Source organism: Lepeophtheirus salmonis, chromosome 1, assembly GCF_016086655.4.
Source record: "Lepeophtheirus salmonis chromosome 1, UVic_Lsal_1.4, whole genome shotgun sequence".
Lineage (NCBI taxonomy): Eukaryota > Metazoa > Arthropoda > Copepoda > Siphonostomatoida > Caligidae > Lepeophtheirus > Lepeophtheirus salmonis.
Window position 1 is genome coordinate 48,784,112 of NC_052131.2, and position 17,685 is coordinate 48,801,796.

Genomic DNA, 17,685 nt, shown 5'->3' on the forward strand with positions numbered 1-17,685 from the left:
TAAAAAAATATAGCTATTATCTTTTTTTAAAAGGTCAATTTAAAAAAGTAAATAGAAAATTATTTTCTTTAAAAAAAAGTCATTCCATAAATAAAATATAATATAATATAATTTACAACAAAAATCATGAAAAATACTATTTATTAAATGGTGGCACTCATTTTAAAAAAAAGAAAAACATTTTAATGTAGAAAAAAGTGAAATTATTTTTAAAAATCAATCAAATTTTAAAATTGGAAATAAGAAAAGGGCCCGCACATTTATCTTTGCCGCGTTAAATACGGCCTTGTCTATACGCCACGGTGTAAATCTGGAGGGCCATACAGCATGTCCCTCCATCCTCTCGGCAAGTTTTACACACTGCCCATGATCTCACACATTATTTACCGTAATTTTTATTATCCTGAACATAATTTGGGAGAATGAAATAACGGAATGTTTTAAAATAATAATGGTACACACGAAACCTTTCAGTGAACGATATAATTTCTTTATTTCATATATGACAAAATATAAAATATTTTTATATAGAATTTAATTATTATGATTTAAATATTCAATTTTCTTTTTTCAAATTATAAAATATTAAATAATTACAACTCATTTGATTATTTTTACAAAATATTTCTATAATTTACAGCAATATTTGTATTTTGTTCCTGAATCATATTTTTTCTTTTTATTTTATGTTGATTCATGAAGTTTTTTATTATAAACGAAAATAAAGCAAAACCATGACATATCTTCCACAAATTGGGCCATTAAAAGCCTTCCTATAAATAAAATCAATTTGTTTGTTTCCGCATATAGTTCATACCTGCTCTTGTAATAAAACAAGGAAATTGTTTCCTCAAAGGAACGCGATTTTACATATGAAATATGTTTAATACAAATTAACATATTATAATTGAACTAATCGCTGATTTCATATTTTTATGTCCACGCGATAATAAATAAATACACGTATGTTCATATTATAATTAGGTAATTGTTTATATAAGAATACGGCAGGGGAAATTGTCATAATTCATACCTAAGTGTAAATAATATCATTTATAAATTATTTCATATTTTTACCTTGTACAAAAATGAACCACTACCAGGGCACTTAGCTAACTGCCACTTTTTACTTGTGAAACGTAAAAGAGTGCGCGTTATGACGTCATTTATATGTAGAAAAATAGATAACAGTTCCGAAGTGGTTGAACTACTTCTAGTTCTTCTTCAAAGAAAAGCTTCAGATTCCATGATACTTAATCCGGCTAGAGGGGATCTGATCGACAAACCATGGAGGAAGAGCCTTCTTTATATCTTGCTTTTGATTTCTCAACGCAACAAGTGAAGGCAGTGATCACAGATGAGTCTTTAAAGATCCTTCATGAAACCTCTGTTCACTTTGATACGGAATTGACGGAATATCGTACTTCTGGAGGTGTCATTTCTCGACGATCTGAGTCAAAAACATCAGTTACTGCTCCCACTATCATGTGGGTGAAGGCTCTTGATATACTGATGGAGAAAATACGGATTTTAGGCGTGGATTTTGAGGAAATCAAGGCAATAAGTGGTTCTGCACAACAACATGGCTCTGTTTTTTGGCGAAAAGGTGCTCGGAATCTTCTCAAAAATGCTTCGCCTTCATCTTTTTTACATCAAGAATTGGCCCAAGCCTTTTCCATCCTAGATAGTCCGGTTTGGATGGACTCTTCTACTGGTAAAGAATGCCGGTTCTTAGAAGAACGTATCGGTGGGCCGGATAAGTTGAGCGCCATTACAGGCTCTAGGGCTTTTGAACGATTTACATTAAATCAGGTCTCTGCTCTTATATATCATAATACATAATTTAATTTTCCCATGTACATTTTAAGTTGTGGAAATCGTAATTGAATTGATTACATTTGTATGTTTTTTTAATGCGTATCTGTTTGTTAATCTTGTTTTAATTCATCATTGATTATATATTTTTTTATTATTATTTTCAGCTTATTAAATTGTTCAATGAAAAAAATGAAGCATTCCATCACACTGAGAGGATATCTTTAGTCAGCTCATTCGCGGCTTCACTCTTTCTCGGAGACTATGCTCCCATTGATTATTCTGATGCTGGGGGCATGAATCTCTTGGATATAAATACACAAAAATGGTCGCTAGAAGTTGCTGAAGCCTCAGGCGTAGAGGATTTAATACCCAAACTGGGAGCGGCGCCAGTGCCCTCAGGAACAATCCTTGGAAATGTAAGTAACTACATGTCAGAACGTTTTGGATTCCATCCAGAAACAAAGGTAGTTGCATTTACGGGAGATAATCCCTCTACCTTTGCTGGACTTACTCGCATGAAACCAGGAGATATTGGAATTTCTCTTGGTACATCGGATACAGTATTTATAGCATTGAAAGAGCCAGTCCCTCAAGTCTATGGTCATGTATGGTTAAGTCCTTGGGCTACTAAAGAGGATCCCTTATATATGGGGCTAATTTGGTGAGTATTTAAAAAAAACAACATAGATTCTTCATATTAACTACTAGGAGTGGATGAGAAATATTTATTTGCCATTACCTTTTGCTAATATTTTTGTTAATCTTTGTGGGAGATCTCACTTTTTTTTACTAAGCATGTATGTTCATTGCTTGAAAGAATTTATCTGATTTATATTTATCCATCATTAGTATAAATGCATTTATTATTAAGTAATTTTCTTATAATTTAGTTATAAGAATGGATCCCTCACAAGAGAAAAGATCCGGGATAGCTGTGCCGAAGGCTCTTGGGATATCTTTAGTCAGCTTCTCAACAGTTCTCCACGAGGAAATTTTGGGAATATAGGTAAGGTTTTTCTATCACTCCTCTATATATTTGTTTGGATGGAAGTCAACTCCAAAGTATACCTATATATGTTTTTAATATTTGTTTCAAACAATTTCCATATTAACTATTCCGATTTTTTTAATGCTTATTTGAATGTAAATATTTGTCAATTTATATTTAGGATAGATAGATATATTAAATATCTTTTTGCAAAATCAAAAATGGCATATAACTTTATGATAAAAAAATAATATTTGATTTTTCGTAGAACAACAACAAAACAAGAAATTAATTGGTTTCTGTAATCTTAAAGCGTCTTCTAAATGTCATTTTTCAAAATTAATTAAATTTTGTAGTAGCGTTATATGGTCAAATTGTCTTCGAAGATAAATAAACTATTGTATAGCACTTTACCTATTTCTTGTTGTTTACTAGTATTTCATGTGTACACGTAGTTATATAATTCCAATGGTATTATTTTTATCCTAATTTTTTTCACTATACCATATACATATTTAATTATTATTTAGCAACTTACTTCTTATTGTTATTCAACCCTTAATCTAATTTAATTATGATTATAACTTAGTTAATTAAGCTTATACTTATGGCCTTTTTGATTGCTGTGCTACTTTTTCTACAGAAATATTGTAATTGTAGCACCTAACTTTGAGTAAACAAAGAAAGTTATAATCAAATCCATATTTTTCCAATAATTTTATAACATTTTTTTGGGAATTAAAGTTTCGTTATTCTTTGTGCAATTGTGCTCGCAAAAATGTGAAAACTAAAGGAAAAATTTAGACTTTAAATTTCTCAGGAATCTCTTATTTCCACCATGCACGGACACTTTGCGGAAAATATTATTGTCGAATGCCATTTTGCCGAAAAAAATTATATATGTATACCATTGATGATGATACAAACTGCCATACTATGTCATTATGATTCCCATTCATGTTACTCAAAATTTAAAATGTCTAATTATTTGTTACAAATTGCAATGATTAAATGTTGATGGATTAATAATTGATTCATTTCATTCCAAGGATGCTTTAACAGTTGACTCGAACCGCTATTAAAATTGTTGTATCAAAGAAATATGAAAATTACCCAATAAATAAATTAGTAACAGAAAAAAATGTTACAAGAATAGAAGGAGTAAATCAATCATTGATTGAGATTAAATGGACAATGCGAATGGATCAATTATTTATATCGAATGCGTTGGAGTTACTATGTACCTGATCAAGTCCCGATTGACTCTTGTCTCTACAGAGGTTATCTCTGACTCAATAATTATGAAAATGTATATGTCATTGGAGTAGTCGAGTTTATTATTACATTAGATTGCTGTACAAATCATCATCAAATATTTTTACTATTACTTTGGGCAAAATGATCATTCGACTATTCGTTTTTGTCAATAAGGTTTTCGCCAAAGTGTCTTACCACCTATTTCTACACATCAAAAATCTACTCATATTTGAAACTTGGTATCCAATTTTGCAAAAAATAAACCTATTTAATTGGGATTTTAGATGATTAAGGTATCCAATATAGAGTTTCTCAAACTTTATTTGAGATGGAACCAACTACTTTGGTTCAGAAACTTTCCTGAAGAACCCCAGATTATGATAATTTTATAAAATAAATATCGTTCAGGAAATGTTTTTCTTGGAGCTCCAGGAGGTCTATTAAAGAACGCAAGGGTCCCCTGGAGCCCATTTTAAGAACCACTAATCTGATTCATAAAACAGTTAGAATGAGATATCAAACTTCAATTAAAAATAAATTGTGCCAAATATAAATTATAATCATATAGGAAGTGCAATCTTAACGTTTAATAAAATTTTAGCTCCCCAAACCTACAAAAAACACAAATACTCAATAATAATCTCTTCTTCAAGAGTCGGAAGTAGCTATGTACTGTTTGATTAAATAAAATTTATACACCTATGCAAATTGTGTAATAGTTAGGTCACTTTTATCTACTACATTGCATAATTTTGAGCAACTTTACAAGCAGGAAATTGATTTGTATGAATATAATCAAAATGTATTGAATTTCATTTATGATAAACAAATACACTTCCTTCATTCTGATAAACTATCCATTAATTTTTCTTTATTTTTTGAGGTTCTAATTAGCGTTTGTTAACGCCTTAATTTATTGGCTTCAATTCTCCTAATTTACTTGTTTGTATATTTACACACTGTTCAACATTTAGAAGGGATTATTAGGGAACATTTAAATAATTTTTTTCCAGCTCTTTGAGTTAATTGTTTGACCTTAACTTAAATTGAGCACATTTCGTGGGCCGAGAGTAAATGCGCCACTAGTCACTTTTTTCATATTTACAAATATTTTTTTAAGGACATATTCAATAACCTTTTCTAAAACCTACGTTTAAAATACTATGTTCAAATAGTTATGAACAGTATTGGGTAATATTACTTATTTCAGTAATTAGTTACTTATTACATATTACTTTGTTTACAAGGACTTTATCTTATTACTGAACTGAATATTACATACTTACTTTTCGATATCCCCTAAAAAGAAAATCAATTCTACAATAAATTCGGCAAGTTTCTTACACTAAATAAGGTGAATAGAGGTTTTTGTATCTGGTCAGACTCTCAAGTAGCAATTGGAGCATTGTGGTCATTTGAAACAAAGAGTTGCCTTTTTCGAGACACGAAAACTCTTTTGAGGTCCTTAGCTAGTGAGGTCTTTCTCTCCCTCTGCTGGGTAAGAGGTCACAGTAATATCACTGGAAATTAGGTGGCTGATATGCTAACCAAAGCTGGAGCTCTGGATCAACCTCCTACCCAAATTGTGGGAATCCCTCAATCATCTCTTAGGAAGAAGGTATCTGCCCATTATATAGATAAATAGCGGACACTTTGGTTGAACCTTGACTATTGCCGTAAAAGCCGTGCGATGCTCCCAAGAGTTAGACTTGGGACGTGGAAGCATCTCTTAGATTTTTCGAAAGGAAAACTGAACACCTTGGTTCAGTTTATCACTGGGCATTGTCTCCTACGCCGACACTTATCACCTCATATACACGTTCAAGGGACGGACTGCAGTAGGATACCTAATCCGGCAAACTATTGCGACGGCACCAAAAGTTAAAAGTTATTTTTACATGTGCCTGTACTGATTGTATGTTTTATTTGAACTGTAGCTATAAATGTTTTAATATTAATAAGGTGAATATTTGTAGATCAGTATACAATACAACAGTGCCCTCTTATAAAATAAAAGAATTGACCTTCTACTTCATTCCTTATTTAAATATAATTTGGCAAATGTTACTTAGAAAATAATATTAATATTGTTTTATCCGAGATCGGTGTAGAGCTGAGTTTTTAATACTCATTTGCCAATGTCATCAATATTTTTTCTCTCCCTTGAGTAATTAGTATTTCTGTATGATTCAAAGTCTGGATAATTGTCAAATTTGGAGATACATTCAATGGAATTATCTCAATTGTCTTCCTATATTTAATATATGTTATATTAATTATTTATAGCATAATTTAACTTTATAGCAGAGGTGGGAGGAAGTCCTTCTTTTTTCTTTTTTTTTTGCAAGTCATTTTATGTTCATATTTATTTATTTGTTGTATAGAATCCTAATCATTTTCTTGGGTCTAGTATAAATTAGTTGTAATAAATCAAAAGTAGTGGACTCAAGAGTATCTTCATTAATAAAAATTTTATGAAAGACATTTTTATAAATTATTGAAAATTTGTTAAAAAAGAGTAACCAGTCCAGTTAAGTCTCGAGTCTTAGCTTACGAGTCCAAGTCAAGTCTTCAAAATACGGAGTCATGTCCAGGTCCCCACTTCTACTATATTATCTAATTATGAGATAGGTCTGGGATATAATGAAGAGGGCTGAAGCACGGACATTGAAATCACATAACCTCTTTTTTGCTGAGGGGAAACCTACAATAAATAAATCTTTGATATTTGGCAGGATTTGGAGACAAGCCAAAGAACAAAGTGAAGTATCTTAATATGCATGGAAATTATGTTCTTAAAACAAGTATAAGACTTCAATAAAACTATATCTATAATGTTGAAAACAATTTATTAGTATTATATAAGCCAATTAAAACCAATAATAGTACATTCAAGACTCCATTTAAATAATAACAGCTTATTCACTCTTCTATTTGCTCCAGGATCATCACTATGGCTTTTGCGTTTCCTAGTTTCTTGCTCATTAACAGAGGTACTATAGCTTATAACTAGAGCTTAAATTTTTCTTATTAGTATTTGGTATACGAGACATCAGAAGAAATCAATTTCTCAATTTTCGTAATCATCTCTTTTGGTTCCACATTATAGTCTTCTTACCTAAGAATAACTTTCAAATGAGCTCTAACGTTATGAATTCCATCGATAATCTTTAGAACATTTTAACTCACGAAATACAGCAACTTTGTCACTGGAAGCTTCTTATAATTTTAATCAGGATAAAAAGAAAGTTCTTACTCATAAAACAATATAAATTGGATGTCTGATAAACTGTTGAGTTGGAGGCGTGAAGCGCGTCTATTTCTTCATTTAATAATTCCAATTATTTACTGCATCTTTCCTCAGAAGATTCCAAATTTTTATTTCACCTTTCGTAAGATTAAGGAGTGTGTTTTGGGTACAAAGATTGACGCGGTACTATATCTTTCTTAGTTATAACCTCCTAAGATTTATGTGTGTCGGTTCCACTCCTACAGCTTACGACACAGCATTAATCTGAGTATGGAAAACGTCTTTATACAGTAAGTCCACTTCGAATCTCAAGTCATGTCCAAGTCGTTGAATATTTTCATCGATTCCTCTGATGTAATTCAAGCTTATTTCAAGTCCATACTAAAATATATGGATCCATAGTGTTAACGTTTTTCCTGAGTCCGCAATATACTAACTTTGGAATCCAAGACGAGTCGCAAGACCTAGCTATGGAGTGCAAGTCAAGTCTCCAGTCTTTAATTGTGAGATTGTCTCCAAAATATGAACTCAAGTTCAACTCGAGTCGCAAGTCTCGAGTCCAAGTTCCCACCTCTGGCAATTATTGACCATCGTATCTTAAATCATACATTTATTATTATAATAATTAATAAATCCTTAATGTTTAATTGAAAACTCACCTTCTCCTTGGGAGCATATTCAAATAAGGAAAAATCAAAGAACAAAATTATTTCTTTTTCCTCAGAGCCATTTTGGATTATGAGGCGTGCTTCATCCCTCTTAGTTAGATCCCAGGATAAGTATAGAAGAGGCTTCCTTACATATAGCAATTAGCATTGCATATCTCAACCTTTCACCCTGTAAGAAAAAGAAAAAAGATTTTACACTAAGTGGTAGTTAGCCAATGACATCATTATCCCCAAAAGTTGGACTAGGTTATACTCAATTACTGTTAAATATCTTAACAGAGTCAACTGATAATATGCATAGATAAAATAAACTTATGTGTAAGTGAGATACACTCGAGTCATTAGCAGGGACTCTTATTATGATGACAGATATATTTAAACTAAATGTAGGAACATTTTAGACACATTATCTTTTAGTTGATGGTACTATGAGAGTAAAACGGTTATTAAGTATTCATCCATTCTTTTTTCAATAATTAATTATTGGATTAAATTTAATTCAAGTTCAATCAAGTCGTTACATTTATTGTATCTTGCAACTTTTCATCTGGAAAGAAACAGAAAAAGGTCCTAAATCAATTGGTAGTTACCCAATTCTGGGCCAGTTATTCCCCAATACGTAGTGTTGGGTCGGTCTGCACTGAATGAACCGGACCGAATATATATCGGTCTAAACTGATTGAGTCGATAGACCGCTGTCAGGACCTACATGTGACGTCACACACCTTTTTAAAAATAATATATATGGTAACTCATTTCGTTACAATTTCCAAATAGGGCATTCCCATATCCCTGCAGGCCGGTTGTAAAATTTTAAAAGCTTCTTTTTTTGTGGTCTACGTCTTCAGTCCGCATACTGATGTTGGACCGAGTCACGTGACTAGGCTTTTATTATTGGTTCATTTTTTCCTCATCCTGTTCAGTCCAGTCTCCCACTTGTTGATCCTTAAAGAAGGTAAAATCGATCCGCCGTGACGTCTATGAGGTGGTTTTTTCCCCCTCTTTTTAATTATTCCGTTATATAATAGAATAAAATATACTTATAACTAAGAAACAATATAGTTAATATGTTGGTATTATTATAAAAAATAAGAAATTTTTGCAAGATAGGTGCAAAAATCTTAATACATATTTTATATATCTTATTTGGCTTAATAAACTATTGATATTTTGTATGATAAATTCCAAGGACCGGTCCTAAGACTGGACTGGACCGAATAAATAATGACTGACACAACACTTGTTCTGAGTGGTCTGAAATTTAATCGTTTTTCAAATTGTGGAACAATTTTTTGAGTCTCACTATATCATGTTGTTACCTTTATTGTACCACGCAATCTTTCGTCTGAAAAGAAACAAAAAAAAAAGGTCCAAAAACAGTTGGTGGTTGGCCAATTCTTCCCAACTATGGAATTATCGTACAATAGTTATTGGGCATTGTTTACAGCTTCAATGAAGCTAATTCTAATTCAACCAATTGACGTTCAGAACACTAATTAAGGGGGGGGGACGGAAAAATCGACAGCTTACAAGAAAATATGCTATATATTTTCTTGTACGTGAAGTAACGCCGTTTACTGTCTGAGATCGAGGTCTGGACCGAAATATCGGTCATAATCGGAATAGAAAAAATAAACCGAACCGAGAATAAAATTTTCCCTCATCCTGATTTATATTTATGCAACACATTTAATTTTCTGTCACGTCATTGGAGGTTGATTTTTACCATTTTAAATCACACATGACGTCATCAAAAATTAGTTTATAGAATAATTTTTTACCAAAATTTTAAATGAGACCAATCTTGACCGAATTTTATTTTGTTCTACTAAAAGTCAAACCGGTTTTAAGATTTTCATACCAAAACTCAACACTAAGGACAAAATATGTATGTATTCTAAATATATACTCAAGGATGCTCTACATAAATTGAATGAATTAACATAATATCTTCTCTGCAAGAGGTTACCTAATTTGCATATTTATTATACATATCATTTAGAATTAAGTAAATGGACGTCATTAAGTTGAGTAATGCATAAGCCCCCTAAATGAAGAAGAGAGGATTTTCTTGGATGGAAGGATAGTAGAGACAACTAGTTTTTAACAAATTTATATTTGAATAAAACATGTATTAAATCTATTCTTGTGCGTGCATATATTGAGTTATAAAAGGGATTCATTCAATTTGTTTCGAGCTATCCCCCCCCCCCCTTCATATCAATTAAGATGATTTATATCACAAACTTTCATAAATACAACTTTGATTAAACTTAACTATATCCTTTTAATATTTAATGCCTACAAATACATACGTATATATGTACATATATGTATGTATAATCCTCCAACTATTTCCGAATTATATTGGTCTAATAGGAAGAGGAAATTGGTCCCGTTTTTGTATTATTTTTTATCTCCTCTCCAAGATGAAAGTTTTCCTTTGAACTCTACTCTTCACTTTTTTAAATTCTTGAAAACATATTTGTTTATACATATTTTGTTGTTAGCTTTTCTTTTTCTCTTCTTCTTCTTTTTTCGCACAACTAATCGTCTTATTATTACACATTATTACATATTACACATATCCAGTGTTAAAACTTTATTTTCGGTTCGGTCTTAATTGATTATTTTCTATACTTATTTGGACATATATTTTGGTCCAAAACAGTGATTTAATACACGTCGTTACCTTTATTGTATGACTCATTCTTTCATACGAAATGGGACATTAAAAAAAAAAAAAAAAAAAAGACCAAAATCAGTAGTTAGTTCACCAATGTGGGGCCAAGGCTTCACAAATGTGGAATTATTACTCAATAGTTATTAAAAATTGTTCATAGTGTACCAAGATCTCATTTTAATTCAACCAATCAACGTTCAGAACAATAGCTAAGGGGGTAAACGCAGAAACATCGACAGCTGACAACAAAATACACTGTATATTTTGTGTCCTATTAAGGTTATGCCCTGCTGATCGTGCAAATCGTGGATTTTTTTCTGTCCTCAATCTATGGGCCAATTTTGTATAGCCAGTCCTGATTTATGAGTTAAACAAATATGATTTATACAACCCATTTAACTTCATATGACATTGTTCCGATGCTTAAAATTTTTAAAACAAAAGAGACGTCATCAATATTTTATCTAAAGAATAGGTGAAATGTGTCTGATGCAGAACATTTTTTTCTAAGTGCAATGGAAACCGAATTTTTCTTTGGGATCAATCCAAACCGGATTTTTCCTTGAGTTTGGTCCAGGCCAAAATTCTTTAAAGGACCGAATTATCTAGACCCCGCAAAAATCGTAACGTTCTCAGACCGGTTTGAGTTTTTCAGACCGAAACCCAACATTAGTACGATCCCATTTCTTTTTGTAGTTCTCCATTGTCTACTCTTGCTTCTTCTTATAATTAGTTATCTGAAGTTTGTTTGGTTAAACTCGAATAAAATTATGTTAAACATTGAACATATCTCTACTGTAAAGTAAAGAATAGCCCAATAATTAGCTGCCTAATAATTAATTTCGGATCATTTTCCTTTTAGGAAGAAAGGCTGAGATATGTAATAAAAATTATATTGTAGTTTGTGTCTTGAATATTTTGAATATCTTCTATTATATATATGTTGTGCTCAAGTTGCAATTCCGTACAAGTTGTAACTTGTATAAGCAAATTGTTGCAATTTCTTCGTCTTAAAATGTATTCTTTTATTTCAACATTGTTCATTCTAGTTACCAAGTATAGATTGAATCTGTCATTTCATTTTGATCTATTAAAATAACATGGTTATTATGTATTTATGAGTAATGTGATCCTGAACATTTGAACTTTAAAAAAATATGACAACTTTTTCGCGAAAGCCATAATCTATATTCAAAAAAAGTTGGAAATCAGCCCGCTCTAATGTAAGTGCCGACTTACTTTTTTACTCCCATTGAAACTGCATCCTTCCTTCCTAGTTTCTCTCTCCTCATTCTATGATTTAGGAGCCAACATTATTTATGATGGTATATATTTACGTATTTGTATTACGTATATATATACAGTATACATACATACACATATTGCAATTGATGGAAACAAGATTTATGAGTAATGTTATTACACAGAAAGGGATACATAACATATACCTATAGTATATACTATGTATACTGTGTACCCATATAAATTTGTATATTCCAAATATAAAAAAGTTATTTTTTTATTCGATTTTTTTTTTTTTTCATCTATTTCTTACTTTTGTAGTACATACATATTATAACATATATATATATGATATAAATTGAATTAATTCTTCTTTTTATTTTTATTTTTTTGCACAGGTATATATTTTGATACGGAAGAAATTACACCTGGACCCATCAAAGGAGAGTTTCGCTTTAATAAAGGGGGAGAGCGTGTGTCACGCTATGCCTCCAAGGAATCAGAGGTTCGAGCTCTGGTCGAAAGTCAATTTCTTGCCAAAAAGATCCATGCAGAGAAAATGGGGTATAGAAAAGGTATCTAATTAGTATTATTCATTAGTCAATACATTTTTGCCATCGGGTGTAGAAGTCGTTCCCTCTATCAGGGTCAGTGCCCTGATTTTTTTCCAACAAAAATAAAAAAAATACCTTTCTTAATAAATAATTTAGTTCATTATTTTTATGGAATGACTTTTTTTTTTAATAAAAGAAACGCATTTTTTATTTATGGAAGTGCCCAATAAATATGAAATTGACCTAAATAACCCGAAATTAGTATATTTTATGCGCTGCGGCTATAAAGTGATTTTTAATCTTATTTTTTTATATGTATCATTTACATGATATAAGACTATTTATTGCCTTGTACGATATAAATAACAGACACATGTAGATACATGTTTTCAGACTCAAAATATGGTTGAATTGTTTCTGTATTTTTTTTTTTTTAATCAGAAAAATTACCTTGTAAGCACAAAAAATTTACGAAAAATGAATCTTTTCTTTGGATTACAATGATAAAAATCATAAGTTGTTGTAAGTGAAAGTCAGTCATAAAATATTATTCTTAAAAAAAAGTAGTACCTTACAAAATTATTATAATAGGTGAATTAAAAAGAAATCCATTGTTGTAAATGTATTTGTTTTTTTTAATTTTTCATTAATCTTTATCTCCTTGGCAATCAAAGCAGTGCTTAGATAACTGTCGAACTCCACGATTTCCTTTATTTTATCCACTTTTTTGACAATTGGCCTTCCACTGTGTGGTGTATCTTCGACATCAAAATTGCCAGAACAAAATTGACGGAACCAAAACTGATAGGCTGTTACATGACAATAAACACTATTTACATTCTTGCTGCATGGCTATTGTTTTATCCTTTCCCGAAGAAAAACAAAAGCATGGGGTATTTTCTCTTGGCTGGATCCCATCTGTGACGCGCACTCAAGCAATCACAAAACTGTCTCAAAAGTTTTTTTATTAAGAAATCTTATCTTTCTAACACCATCTATCGTAAGCCGATTGTACTTATATAATGGGAGATACACATTAATAAAGTCATCTATTGTAAAAAAATAATGGATTTCTTTTTACTACACCTAATATTAAAAGTTAGTCAAGATTTGTTGCTTGGAAAAAAAAAAGATAAAATAATATAATATAAAATTATCAAAGTTGCTTACAGTATTTGAAATATTGCGATGATTAAAAATAACTCATAATGAGTTTAGGATTATTAAAACACTCATAATTACAACATGCAATACATTTGTATCTTCATAATTTTCATACGCACTCTTTTTCCCTACCTTTTTTAGAGTAGAATAGTTATGAAATGAAAGTGAAAATTGAATTAATACAATAGGGCATGAGTAGTGTTGTTTGAGTCCTTATTTATTCGGTCTTGTTCCATTTTAGGACGGGTTCTTAACTGTGGGTATTTGGAATTTTCCCTAAAAATGACGATGGCTTATTAAATCAAATTAGATATATTTGATGTGTAATATGAGCGTAAAGTATTCCTGTTTTCATTATAATGCAATTTAATACGATGGAACGACACCAGGGAGAATTTATTATCTTGAACTCAAATACTCGGTCGAAGGAAATATACTTCATTTATATGTACTTCAAAGATCATTCCTCCGTCAGATGGCGTTAATGTAATACTGTAATGTTTACTTATGTATACTTAATCAGTACAACTTCATCTGACCCACATAAGAAACATTAAATATATTTAATACGACCATATTATATTATTACTTAGTAATATACTTAGTTCCATTATATTATGGAATAAATAAAAAAGGAAAACCCGTCTTATTGACGTCATGAGGGATCGATTTTATCTTCTTTAAGGAACGAAAAGTGGGACTGACTGGATGGGACCGTACTTAACTGAACTGCAGTCCTCATTTCTAAATAAGGACCAATACAACAATAGGCATATTCATATTTTAGTTTGTAAACAAAGCGACAGATAGTGGCACCGTCGTACGGTAAAATATTAAAACTCCCTGAATGAGAATAGTATTGAATAAAAATATATAGGTGTGGTTACCACACCTATATAGAACGTTGTGAAAATTATTCACTGTATGTCCCATTTATAAAATAACTAGTTCAAATAATCAGCTACAAACTGTAACACCACTTTGTGGATAATATATTTTGTTAATTTGGTCATGCTCTATTGTGTAAGGAATTAAATTATTTCCTTTACGTTATTAAAATAACAACTATTGATAAAAAAAAAGCTAGTTAATTTTTTGAGAAATTATTACACTATTGTTTTAATTCAAATTTCATTTTTCTAACTACTCTACTAATAGATGTTGGTCGAAAAAATGAAGAGGGGAAAGAGAGTGCACGTTCCATTGATAGAGTTTATCTTGGAATGAGGGAAAGAAAGAGGAGCTAAAAAGTTTGAGAAGTGCTGCTCTTAATGAGCTATATACATACATACATACCTATATTTCATTATCGGATTAATTCATAACCAACTAATAACAGCTGGGACACATTTTCTTTACCCTTAGTTAATTGTGAATCATGATAATGAAAGAAAAGAGGTCAGAGGATTAGTTTATCGAGTTTTTCTTCTTTTATTTTTGTATATCCAATACCTTGGAGGTGGTTTTTTTTCTTCTATACTATATATATATAAATATATATACATACTTGATTACTTTCTTGTCATTTAATTGATTTATTACAAGGAGCCCCTCGTTTTATTTCCTATAATAAAAATAATAATGGAGTGTACTTTTGTGTAACCGTATAGAATCGCATCAATCAAGAGTTTGGGTGACAGGAGGAGGATCCATCAATGTCTCTCTTCTTCAAGTTATTTCGGATGTTTTCAACTCTCCTGTTTTCACTCAAGTAAGTCAATCTCTGCTATAGCTGTATAATTATTCGGAATTACGTAAAGCACGAGGAGACGGCGTGTGCGAATCATAGTGTACTACTGAATGAAGACCCCAGTTGATAACAGCTGCCTTCAATATAATTTTAGAGGGAGAAAATATGTTACTACTATAGAGAGAGCAGGCAACAACTAGTGTTGTGTGGGTCCTTATTTGAGACTGAAGACTCCAGTCCAGTTCAGTCCTAAAAACTTTGGTCCTTGATGACGTCACACAACTTTATTATTATTTTTGTAAACAGTTATATTATTGAGAGTCATAAGGACCGGTCCTCACACTGGATTGGACTAGACCAAATAAATAAGGACCGATACAACACCATTTACAACATTTATTATAGAATTAGTACATAAAAATATTCTACACTTATATTTTACTATATATATTATCTTTATTTTTTTTAAATGACACCAAAAGTAGGCGTGAATGTATCATTCACAGAGAGATAGATGTTATCCCCACGACGATCTATTAAAGATAGAACAAAAAAGAAGGGAAGCACCAACCATTTTTCCGTTTCTAATCTTAAAACTATTATTTATCTCCACAATTTACTCATTATACCTTTTCGGGATAATCATATCATTTACTATTTTAACAGGGATTGAAGAATTCAGCTGCCTTTGGATCATGTGTACGAGCATCTGCAGCTCTCAAAAAGAATGCTTCTGTCAAGGAGGCATCAGTAGGGAAAGAAAGAAAAGAGGAGAGCCCCTTTGACCAAGAGCAAACAGGTCATGATTCTGTTGAAGAGACATCATCAGAGAAGGAAGGAAAAGAGGAGGAGAAGTCATCTGACCTAGAAACAAGAGGGGCTCTCGAAGATAATGATTATGTCAAGGAACTATCAAAAGAAGAGGAGGAGGAAGAACCCATTTGCACACCGAATAAGGATGCTGGAACTGTAAGCCTTTAATTCATACATCTCAATAACTAGTGTTGTGTCGGACCTTAGTACTAGAACTGATTAAAAAACCAAGAAATAAAGTTGAGTGACGTCATCAAGGACGGAACTTTATCAGCTTTAGGACTGATATGTAGGACTAAACTGGACGGGACTGCATTCTTCTGTCCTAAATAAGGCCCGACACAACAATATCGATAACTACATATCACCTTCTAATATATATAATCATTTTCTTTTATAGGTATACAATCCAATGGCATTGAAATATAAAGCCTTAGAAGCCCGTATTTTCCCATCTTAAGCTCACATATTTGCTTTTATTGTTTGTTAACATACTATATACACTCCAAGACTCATAATATCGTTCATGCACAAACTAAAATCTTTTACAAAAGTAGATCCAAGCAGTAATCGTATTATTAACTTTGCATTTAATATTTTTTTCTATCTGTACATAGGCACATTAAAATAGTTATAATAAAAGTGAAATAGAACATTATTTATAATCCAAAATGCAAAAATACAAAATAATATAACTGTATTTTTTTAATACCATTTTATTACCATTTCTTTCCACAAAAAGACAAATAAGTAATAATAAATCTTTAACTGTGAAATAACCCCTGTGATGTGATGGCCTTAGATTCGTTTTATTTTATTTTATCTATTGTTTCTAATAGGAAATATGTTTATGTATGTACTCACTATAAAAGTATGTAAAAACAATATCCCTTACTTTGTTTTTGAAAAGGTGAATTAATCAAACAATTTTAAGTGGTTTGTGAAGCTATAAATAGTTATAATATGATATTTTGTTATGTATTTTTTATATATTTATGTACTATATTGATTGAAATTTTATATTCTGTTTATGTTATTTGTATGCCGCACGCTGTAATATTTCTTTATACTGCACTAATAGTACAATATATTTATAGTCAACATTCACACATATTATATGTAGAATGCTCGTCCATTACCCACAACCACTTATAAAAAGGGAGTGGAATAACCTTATTTTTCATGTCTCCATCACGATTCATTATTTTTTTAACATTTTATTTTCAGCTCTAGCCTAAACAATAGTACTCTGGCTAAAAGGTTATTGATAAAAATGGTTCCCTTGAAAATATATTATTCAATATCATATTTTGATTGCTAACGATTTTTTAGGCCGTGTAGAGGTTGTGATATATTTTGTATTGATGGTTGGAGAAGGATACTGAAAGACTGGGGTTGTATTGGTTCTCAATATGGAGCTTAAAATCGCCCCAGTACCGTCAAGTCCCTGCTATCAGTCATCACAAAACGTCTTGTATGAAAAGGGATTCCTTCCACAAAATATTATAATAACGTATCTCAGTTTACCATTTGAATTAGTTTGGTAAAACATTGATTA

The 17,685-nt window shown here is 31.1% G+C and overlaps 1 protein-coding gene across 1 annotated transcript; it reads left to right on the forward strand.

Moving 5' to 3' along the window:
- The first annotated feature begins 1,126 nt into the window (after positions 1 to 1,126).
- Positions 1,127 to 17,303, forward strand: LOC121131889 (xylulose kinase). Its single transcript, XM_040727288.2, has 7 exons — positions 1,127 to 1,812; positions 1,983 to 2,479; positions 2,709 to 2,824; positions 12,305 to 12,481; positions 15,235 to 15,335; positions 15,981 to 16,283; positions 16,528 to 17,303. Exons 1-7 carry the CDS (start codon positions 1,288 to 1,290, stop codon positions 16,585 to 16,587), a joined length of 1,779 nt encoding a protein of 592 aa, XP_040583222.1. The 5' UTR covers positions 1,127 to 1,287; the 3' UTR covers positions 16,588 to 17,303.
- The last annotated feature ends 382 nt before the right edge of the window (positions 17,304 to 17,685 follow it).